Source organism: Schistocerca piceifrons, chromosome 5 (genome assembly GCF_021461385.2).
Source record: "Schistocerca piceifrons isolate TAMUIC-IGC-003096 chromosome 5, iqSchPice1.1, whole genome shotgun sequence".
Classification (NCBI taxonomy): domain Eukaryota; kingdom Metazoa; phylum Arthropoda; class Insecta; order Orthoptera; family Acrididae; genus Schistocerca; species Schistocerca piceifrons.
Genome location: NC_060142.1, coordinates 321,603,396 through 321,614,736, shown reverse-complemented (window position 1 = coordinate 321,614,736; position 11,341 = coordinate 321,603,396). Strand labels below are relative to the sequence as shown.

The window sequence follows — 11,341 nt, the reverse complement described above, 5'->3', positions numbered from 1 at the left end:
CTGTATGGCATATGCTTGTTGGCAAGTCTGAGGAGAAGACGTGCGTTAGTAGTTTCGCGTGTTGTGTAGCGGCCGTTCTCGTACGGCGCCAGTGTTGTATTGATCGTAGCGCGACGTCGGTAGTCCTGCAAGTGCGAGCGGTGAGTCACGCTCAGTTGTTGTCGTTCGGTGGAAGGCGGTAGATGGTTCGCAACTGCGCCGTTCCCAGGATGGAGACGACGTTCTATGAAGAGGCTGCGGCGTACCAGCAAAGGCTGGGCGATGTCAACCACCTGAAACGTAGCCTGACACTCGACCTGAACAGCGTGCGGTCAGCATCTAATGCAAAGAGGCCACGGTTCAACGCGTCTGTGACGAACGGGATGGTTGGTGGACCGCCAGTCCTGTCTTCGCCGGATCTGAATCTCCTGAAGATCGGGTCTCCCGAGCTGGAGAAACTGATCATCGCGCAGAGCGGCCTGGTGACTACGGCGCCCACGCCAACCCCGTCCCAGATTCTCTTCCCGCCAACGGTCACGGAGGAGCAGGAGATGTATGCGCGAGGTTTCGTCGACGCGCTGAACGAGTTGCACACCAGTGACTCGAGCCAAATGAGCGCGGGTCTCGATGTCCCTGTTACTTCGAGCAATGGTGTTACTTACACTACGCTTGAAAGCCACGCGGGCGGCGGCGGAGGCCATGTGATTCAGCAGACGACGTTCCCTCGCCTGTCATCGTATGGTGTTGTTATGTCACCTCCGGAAGTGGTGGTCAAGGACGAGCCACAGACTGTACCTAGCCTAGGCTCCTCCCCGCCTCTGTCGCCAATCAACATGGAATGTCAAGAGAAGATCAAGCTGGAGAGGAAGAGGCAACGTAATAGGATAGCTGCTTCAAAGTGTCGCCGAAGAAAACTCGAACGCATCTCGAGGTTGGAAGAGAAAGTAAAGCAGCTGAAAGGAGAAAATAGCGAGCTAGGTAGTGTCGTCCATAAGTTGAAGGAGCAGGTGTGCCATCTAAAAGAACAGGTTATGGATCACGTGCACAGCGGCTGCCAAATAATGGTATCTTCGCATTTCTGAACGACGCATCCTCAATATTATTTTTTGAGTCTGCACTTCGTCATACGGGTCGACAGAAGATACGGATGACTACGCCCGTCGCTGTTTGACAAGCTGATCCGACTTCCCACAGTCAGTGTGTCGTGCAATTTGTTTACATGTTGAGTGGGTGGGTTGCGCATGCGTGTGACCGTGAGGGAGGTGGCTCGCAGTTTTAACGTGCGAATGTGGGTGTATGCGCTCGTGCGAGCGATCGGCTGTGGGATGGGTCGGCCAGCTGTTTGGCTGTGAGTGTGTATGAGTGCGGCCAGCCTCGCTTGCGCAAGAGCAACGGGAATGCGTGGCCGAGCAGTATCTGGGAGAATGCGTTAAGTTTCTTCCAAGCCAGTGTATACTCCGTGAGTGAGTAATCATATAGTATTAATAATGAACTGTGAATAGACTAAGCTGTTTGTTTACAAATAGTAAATTCGGAGTTCATAAGCATTCCTAATCTGTAATGTAAAATCGGGACGTTCATTGCTTTGCGTAACTAAAGTCCCGCTTTGATACAGACACTTTATTTCTCGAACCAAGGCAAGTTCTACATCTAGTCACGACCGGTCAAGGTCATGAAAGTTCTTTGTATTAAGTGCTAGGTAATGTGATGTGATTTTGTTTGTATTCAGTGTGAAGGTATGCTAAGCTTTGATGCTACCAGACAGTTTTTCAAAGTTTTCAAGAAGTCATATTTTGTATCTTGTGAATGTTTGCAAATCTTGTGCCGACATTAGCTTTCTTATGGTCGAGCTTCATATTTAGCTGAAGAGATATAAATGATAACTCAATGTCTTTCCAATAATGCAACGTGCCTTTTTAGAAGTTTATTTTGGATCTGCTATCTGAATCCTCATATTCCCAAAGTGACCTGCAGCAATTTAAGCTTTTGTAAATACAAAGATTTTTAAATACCATTTTTATACTTCATTTCATCGAGCAATAAGCATATGATGAAAATGTGTGACCGAAATGTGATGTTAAAGTGAAGATAATTATTGTGAAAACCTTTTTTATGAATAATTTTATTTTTGACAAAATAAATTCATATGTATATATATGTGCTCATATTTTATTCATTTTCAACTCCATTCCCTACCATTCCTTTGGGTATAATGAAATCATTTTATGGATGCCTAGGAAGTTTACGACTAGAATAAATTGGCAGTGACCAGCATATTTCACGGGCAATTGTAGTTCATGCATAGTGGGTAAATTCAAAACATCTATTGCATTTGGGTATCTGGTATCTAAATTTTGTGAAGTCAAAGTTGTTTACAAACCTACGAGCATAAACGTGTTGTGAGCGTGTCACTGTTCAGAATATCCGAAATGTTTGTGTAGGCTACGAATAATTAAACTGATATTGAAACACACACTTAGGATGGCTGATTTTTTTTTTAAATAACATGCTCGCACAAAGCCAATAAGATTCATTAAAAAATTTAATATGCTTGACGTTTATTTGTATACCAATGAGATGTCAACAAATGTTGAAAAAGCTTGATGGGTATAATTATGTATATATGTGGTACTGCTGTTTGCATTTAATATATCTATTACACAACTTTAAAAAAAAAATCACTCAAGGTGATATGTGCTACGTACTGAAAATGAACCTACAGAGCCTTACAGCACCGGCTTCACCCAAAGTTATTTTTTTCATAAATTTCTTCTTGGTAATTACAAAAAAGTGAAATGTCTTATTAATGCTTCTCACTGTAAATCATTCTTTTACCCGTGAGTTATTATTTGCACTAATTTGATGACTGTGCTCTCGATATTTTTTTGTTCATTAATTATAGTGTGTCCTGTTTCTGCAGGGCTTATAGAAATTCAGTTTTTCAAGTAATACGCTTCTTCCTTTTCATCATTGCCGATTTGACAAACGTACTAGGCACATTTGATAATATTTGCATAAGATAACTTTTTGTTTTCCTTGCTCAATGCTGAGTACTTTCGGCAACATTTTTTTAATCACAGTACCGGTACGTCTTCCATTCACAGTTTTGTATAACTCTTTATTTGCAAGAGGAAGTGCTGAATAAAATATGTGTGACTTTACTTTAGTGGATTACCTGCATTATATTTAGCTGTAAGCTAGCAGCTGCTTCTGCTGATATTTTTTCATCGAGTAAGCTGCTGTTCACAGGAATGAGGTAAGTATATTGTTTACTGCTACTCTTCGGTCTCTCAGACTTATTTCTGCTGTAAAACGGGGCTACCAGCTTTGTATATGGAAGAATTAAAAATGTTCTTTACTTATTTCGCTTTGTCGGATACCGATTCTTCTTCGCGTCTGTTCTTGGCACGCTTCCAGAGGACGATTATAGACGTCAGAATAGAAAATAGAAGGCGACATATTGGAGCTTATTAACTTTTCTGTCTAGCGTCCTAAAGAAATAGTCCTTGTAGTTTTAAAGAAGGATAGCATTCACTCATCGTAAAGAGATCTGCGCGGGAAGGGGATGTGAGATTTCAATCTGTAAGTCTTTTATCCACGGATATTAAAATTGTTGAACCACTTCAATCAGTTCGGTCATGCGCCGCCTGAGCTCAAATGGTAGGATTGCCTGTGCCTAAATTTTCGTCCTTTTGAAGTCGTACCTTGTGATTGACTAATGACACATTTTAATGCAACAATTAATACTCCTGCCACGGAGCGGAAGTTAAGCTTTCTGTCGTAATTAATGAATTGCATTACGTGAAATTTTCGCAGATTCATTTCCTCAGCACTGGAAAATCAAAAAAAAAGTTGTCACATGTTGCACACTGTTTTAAATTTGGTCATATATTCCATTTACCAAATGTAAGTTAATTCGCCATAGGGTTGAATCATGTTAAGATGTTACACTTCTCAGTCTAATGTTTCCAGTACATTGCGGTTTGAAGCCAGTACAGTGGCACTCCATTACACTATCATCGATGGTATGTAATGCACATAGACATAAATATTAATATTTAAATCTGACATAATGACAGTGATAGAATCCAGAAAATTTGTAGATTTTTTAATATAACCGGTTTCGACTGAAATTATCACCAGATTCATCTAGAAAAGGTAAAAGAGAATATGATTATTATTGGGAGGATTACACTAATTTAAATCAGTAGCCTGTAGGAATTAATATTTGTTATTGTTTATCATGCTGTTTTATTATGTTTAAGTCTTTTTTGGGTACATATTGTTTACCGGTACTTTTCAGTCCATCAAACTACTTTCTGCTGTACTGTACCAAGGCAGGGTTGGTCTCCAATGTCAACTTCTGCTGCTTCTCATATCATTACGTGAAGGTACGTCCAGTATTGTATATGAATGTAATGCGCCCGTTGAAATAATTGCCGACTTGCACATACTTTTGTCTTTTCTAGATGTGTGTGTTGAAGTTCATGTAGATCGAAACCGGTTATAAAATAAAACATTTTGCGATGGAAGACTTTTAAATTATACAAAAGAAAGTCGCAGTACTGAAACTATTGTTTTAACCCTTATCGTTACTGGGAGTATATCAGCGGACATAATCACCAGCACAAGCTTTTATCCGTAGGTATGTTGTTATCGCGAATATCTACATCTGCGCAACCCTACGTATCTTGTACCGTAAATTCCATGATGAAGGGTGAATCCGTGATAATGTTACAAAATTTCGGGGATGATGGAGAAGATTAGGGGACTCTGGGCCAGAAACGACCTAGTCGAAGTTACAAGCGAAAACTGTTCTAATACCACTGACCGTGGAATACATGTACTGGTACCGTTGTTGCTAAGACAGTAGGGTAGGGTAGGCAACCTTCAAACGTGGTGATACGGGCCGAAACAGGACAAAAAGTCTTGTAAACAAGGGCTGTAAAATATGTACCTTAAGAATTACGAGGACTTGTTGATCTTCAGTACTGTGAAACATCTCTTCTACTGAACAAGTGCCTATAGCTCTTAAGATATACGTTTTAGAGCCCGTATTTACCAGACTTTCTTTCTTGTTTTGGTCCATACTACCTCTTCCAAAAATATGGAAACGAAAGAGCTTGCATTAGTAGAGATTTGTTTCATAGTATCGAAAAAGAACATATGCTCGTAGCTACTAGGGTATGAATTTTAGAGCCTATGTTTACCGGATAATTTTCTCGTTTCAGTCCATACTACACTCCTGAAAGTTGTCTACGCAACAGTCATATCAACAACAGTACTGGTACATGTATTCTTCTGTCAAGGGATATCGGAATGATTTTCCTTATAACTGCGGACCGGTCTTACACGGACGAGGTTAGCTTACCTCAAATTGATGCATTTACCCTTCTACGTCATCCCTGAAAGTTTGTAACAACTTTACAGAATCACCCTGTATATTAACAAGCAGCCACTGCAGACAGCCTGTGTAAAGTATTAAAACAAATTATGACTGTTGCAAATCTACTCGCGCTAATAATCACGAGTTATTTCTGTATTGCTTGCTTGTGTGCATTGTCACGGTTCAACAAAATATTTAAAAAATCTTATGGTGGAGTTTGATTTTAATAGCTGTGTCCTTTTCTTTACTAATAGACTTTGTAGAGAGAACATATTCTACTTCTCGCCCTTTATGGTTACGAATTATACTACTGACAGGAATTGACGTTTGTTGTATAGCAGCCTTTTTGCATTGAAAGTAAATCTCCGAAGTGTACTTCCTGGAATTCGAATATTTTCTTTGGCCTGCTGCTTTGTAGAGTGCTCCGTAGTAAATACGTTGTAAGCATTGTTCAGTATGTTTGTTATCTTTTTCCCTCGCCGTAATGCTTCGATCAGTGCATATCAGGGCCTACGCAAGTGAAGGTGCGTTGTACCATTTTGTTGTGGTTACTCTAGCGGCGTGCTACGGTAGTGTGAAAAGGGGTTTCAATCATTACCAGTTCAGACATATGCCTGGTAACGAACAAAGGATTAATTTCGTCACTTATTTCTTTTTCGCGGCGATGATTACAACTTTAATGATTGCACCTTGTAGTAGGCCTGATGGACAGTCTGTATTGTCTCGAACCGCGCGACTGCTACGGTCGCAGGTTCGAATCCTGCCTCGGGCATGGATGTGTGTGATGTCCTTAGGTTAGTTAGGTTTAAGTAGTTCTAAGTTCTAGGGGACTGATGACCACAGATGTTAAGTCCCATAGTGCTCAGAGCCATTTGCACCATTTTGTATTGTCTCGCAGCCGTTCTTGCGGTAATTCGTATCTATTTCAGAGACATCTTCCTGGCGGGAAGCGGGCTTCGACTAACTCTGATATTAGAACATGAACTTTCATGTGAAGCAGATTACACTGTGGAAGGGAAAATTGTCTGAAATGTCATTTATGGTTAAGTGCAATGTGGACAGAGAAGCGGGAGGGCACAATTTCTCGCGCGCCTGTGCAGAGCTCATTGGTGGCCTTGAGCGTCGCGGCGGCGCTGCGCGCACAAACAGCAGAAGGCCAGCCGTTGCGTTGCCCGCCCTGCCGCGTTACATTTGCTGTCTAGTGGGTGGGAGGCGGAGGCGGGCCAACGCGCGCCATGACTGATGCGCTTATCGCGACTGAAACTGTCACTTGTTTTCAGCCTGAAGTGCTGCATTCCGACATTCACTCGCGTGTTCCTTTCCGCGCACTTGTAGTTCATGTAATCATTAAATAAACAATCCCACGTAAGTAACAGTGCGTTGATTAGCCGCGCAAGTGCAGGCACAGCAAATTGTTATTTGCTTGTTTACTTATCTCGCAGTGTTGGATGGCAGTTCTAGAGTCAAGGCTTCAGTTGATGGAAACGGACTCAGTTCCGCCCAAATTTTCGCTGAGAAAGAAATCGTTGCTCGCTTGAAAGTAAGGTATGAAAGCGGAGATTTCTTTTTGAGGATGGTTGGCAGCCACTAGCCATTGCACCAGTCCTCGAACTTCTGCAGGTCCGCCTAAATTACGCTAGTCTTCCTGCGGTGCACCGTGCTGAGGTCGCTGTTATCGGTGGATTCCGCCGTCTACCGAGATCGGCCTATCTTTTCAGATTATGAGCGCGGTCACACTGTAGCGGATAGTCGGTGAAATTCAAATCAGTTTGTTATCTTCGGTTAAACCGGCCTACGTTCTCACAAATGGGGTGTGAGAAACAGATGATACATTGAGTTGTGGTATTCTGAGGTTAAAAATACGGTAATCGAGATATAGTTGGGAATCTTTGGACTGAAATCGCAGATTTATTGGAAAAAACAAGTAGGCAAAACCTGTATCGGAAATTTTAGATGTAAATTACAAGCTTAAAAATAATTTGTGCAAGTAAGAAGGATGGCGTATCTTGTGCTTAAAGTTAGTGCATTGGATCTTGTTTTTGCGTTGTGGTAGGTGGACATTAGCTGTCTACAAATTATTATTACTGCTTATGACGTTTTTATGCCTATAGGGTGGTGATTCTGTTACAGAAAATGGTTTGCAAATGTGGAACAATGTGTTCCCACTTTTCAGTGCTTTACGTGTCCAGAGTATCTTATTCTAAACTTTGTTTGTCTTTCACATGTATGCTAAATGACAGTCATTGAAGGATAATTAACAAATGTTTGCACAACTTAAAACAAATTCAGAAAAACATATGTTTGTAATCATGTTTTCTAGGGTCACAACCAATCATCTCGAGTATGTAAAGCCGAAGACTCGTACGTGACACACTTAAGCGGATAACGAAAGCTATTTCGGAGTACCGTACTTGTGGAGGTGTGATCGAACTTCGTTAAAAATCCGATAGTCAAATTAAAGATGCAGTTCTGGCTCAAGTTAAACCAGACGGACACTTCAGTATTTGACATCTGGAGACTACACTTCCCAATATTCAGGCCTACACCAAGTTTTAAAAGCTAGTACCTTGACTCTTGCACGTCAGATACTACAAAATGTTCGATTTATTCTAGACCGAATTCTGGAGCTGTGTTTTTTGCTATTGCACTAAAAAGACACTGTGATATAGCTGATTTCCTTTATTAAAAGCTGCACTCACTATGAAATAATACTGCCACTAATAGCCTTGTTACTTCCGTTCTCATATCCACTGAGCAGGTGTTTAAAGAGCTTTGAAGTTTCCAGTACTAGAACTTGTTTATCTGAATATATTGCCAGTATTGCACTAATTTTCACCATTTTTAGAATAAAGCGAGCTGCTACGAAACCATAAATCTACCTTCCGTTAGTTAAATAATACTTGCTTACTCACACACACATTTTTCCTTGAGTCATATAAAAGAAACAGTACCGACTTTAAACAAGCAACTTGAGCATTATGTGCTCATAACCTCATTGGCAAAATCTTTATAAACCGAAGTTGCAATTCCTACCACTGCAGCATAATTAGCCGTAGCGGAGCAATGTTTTTTGGGAGGGATTCTTAGTGCGGTGTACCACTGAAACCACATATTTTCGTTTTTTTTAAATACTTCTAACTGGTCTGGTGCAGCCTGCCACGAATTCTTTTCCTATGCCAACCTCTTCGTCTCAGAGTAGCATTTGCAACCTACGCCCTCAATTATTAGCTGGATGTATTCCAATCTCTGTCTCCTTCTACAGTTTTCGCTCTCTGCAGCTCCCTCTAGTACCATGGAAGTTATTCCCTGACATCGTAACAGGTGTCCTACCACCCTGCCCTTCTTAATGTCAGTGTTTTGGATATAATCTTTTCCTCTCCAATTCTGCGCAGAACCAGCATTCATTCCTCAAATTAAGGCCTAAGATTGATACTGGTAGAGTTCTCTTGGCTAGGAACGTCTTTTTTACCGGCTAATCTGCATTTGATGTCCTCCTTGCTCCGACTGTCATGGGTTGTTTTACTTCCTAGGAAGCAGAATTTATTAACTTCGTCTACTTCGTGACCGCCAGTCCTAGTGTTAAAGTTTCTTGCTATTCTACGAGATTCTGCTACGTCTCTTTACTTTCGTCTTTCTTCGATATACTCTCAATCCGTCTTCTGTAGTCAGTAGACTGTTCATTCCGTTCAGCAGATCTTGTAATTCTTCTTCACTTTGACTGAGGATAGCAATGTCACCAGCGAATCTTATCATTGGTATGCGTTGACCTTGAATTTTAATTCCACTCTTGGAAAATTTGTGGTAAGTTCATATGGGACCAAACTGATGAGGTCATCGGTCCCTAGGCTTACACACTACTTAATCTAACTTACGCCAGGGACAACACACACACCCATGCCCGAGGGAGGACTCCAACCCCCGACGAGGCAATACGCCTAAGACCGCGTTACTACCCCGCGTGGCCTCCACTCTTGAACCTGTCTTTTATTTCCATTATTGCTTCTTCGATGTATAGATTGAACAGTAGGGGCGAAAGACTACATCCTAGTCTTACACCCTCTTTAGTCTGAGCACTTCGCTTTTGATCTTCCACTCTTCTTATTCCCCCTTGGTTCTTGTACATGTTGTATGTAACCCGTCTTTTCCTACAGAGTACCCATATTTTCCACAGAATTTCGAATGTGTTGCACCATTTGACATTATCGAACGACTTCTCCAGGTCGAGAAATCCTATGAACGAGTCTTGATTTTTCTTTAGTCTTGCTTCCATTATTAACGGTAACACCAGAAATGCCTCTATGGTGCCTTTGCCTTTCCTAAAGCCAAACTGGTCGTCATCTAACACATCCTCAATTTTCTTTTCCGTTCTTCTGTATTTTATTGTTGTCGCCAACGATGCATGAGCTGTTAAGGTGATTATGCAACAATTCACGCACTTGTGAGCTCTTGCAGTCTTCCGAATTGCGCGGACGATGTTTTTCCGAAAGTCTGATGGCATATCGACAGACTCATGCATTCTACACACCAACGTGAATAGTAGTTTTGTTGCTACTTCCCTCAGTGGTGTTAGAAATTCTGATGGAATGTTATCGATCCCTTCTGCCTTACTTGAGCTTAAGTCTTCCGATGCCCTTTTAATTTCTGTTTCTAATATTGGATCCCCTATCCCTTCTATAACGATTCTTGTTTCTCCTTCAATCACATCAGACAAGTCTTCCCCCTCACAGAAGCCTTCAATGTACTCCGCTCTGAGGCGTGGCGGCTTTAATTTTGGCGGGCATGTCGCTCCGCTGGCGCCTCAACTCCTGGACTGTCAGTATCGATCCTGATCATATGTCGGTAGCTCGAGTCTTTGGTCGAGGCATGTGCTGTTGGTTTGCGGGCCCTGATACTGACAGTTGGAGGGCACGTGGCATGCAAGTTGTTCGTTTTGGAGGACTCTTGCTGTCCGGTACGGGCCTAGAGAAGCAGCGACTGGTTAAATCGGTCAGAGGCAAGCTTTGCCGGCTGGATTAAGGTTTCATAGCGGCAAAGTACGTGCATAGCAGCGGACGCCGCGTGCATCCTGGTCAGCAAGTCCCGGCCAACTCTGCAAGCTTAAATTTTACGCTACCTGGAAGATCACCAGTACGGACTGGAGGCAATAACACTCCTGCTTGGAATCCAGGAAGTCACGGTTCCTTCACACCTGAGTGTAGTTGAGTGTTGTTTTTATTGGTACGTATTATCGTAAGTCCACGTTTGTTTTAATATGAAATCAGGCATGTCATATTAATGCAATACTCTCTTTCAAATTCTAAAGGTGGCAGGGGTAAAATACAGGGAGTGAAAGGCTATTTACAATTTGTTCAGAAACCAGATGGCAGTTATAAGAGTCGAGGGGCATGAAAGGGAAGCAGCTATTGGGAAGGGAGTGAGACAGGGTTGTAGCCTCTCCCCAATGCTATTCAATCTGTATATTGAGCAAGCAGTAAAGGAAATAAAAGAAAAATTCGGAGTAGGTATTAAATTCCATGGAGAAGAAATAAAAACGTTGAGGTTCGCCGATGACATTGCAATTCTGTCAGAGACAGCAAAGGACTTGGAAGAGCAGTTGAAAGGAATGGACAGTGTCTTAAAAGAAGGATATAAGATGAACATCAACAAAAGCAAAATGAGGATAATGGAATGTAGTCGAATTAAGTCGAGTGATGCTGAGGGAATTAGATTAGGAAATGAGACACTTAAAGTAGTAAAGGAGTTTTGCTATTTGGGGAGCAAAATAACTGATGATGGTCGAAGTAGAGAGGATATAAAATGTAGACTGGCAATGGCAAGGAAAGCGTTTCTGAAGAAGAGAAATTTGTTAACATCGAGTATAGATTTAAGTTTCAGGAAGTCGTTTCTGAAAGTATTTGTATGGAGTGTAGCCATGTATGGAAGTGAAACATGGACGATAAATAGTTTGGACAAGAAGAGAATAGAAGCTTTCGAAAT

At 41.7% G+C, this 11,341-nt stretch overlaps 1 protein-coding gene across 1 annotated transcript; it reads left to right on the top strand.

The window, feature by feature from the left end:
- On the top strand, positions 1 to 2,134 carry LOC124797961 (transcription factor Jun). Its single transcript, XM_047261119.1, has one exon. It carries the CDS (start codon positions 183 to 185, stop codon positions 1,059 to 1,061), a length of 879 nt encoding a protein of 292 aa, XP_047117075.1. The 5' UTR covers positions 1 to 182; the 3' UTR covers positions 1,062 to 2,134.
- The last annotated feature ends 9,207 nt before the right edge of the window (positions 2,135 to 11,341 follow it).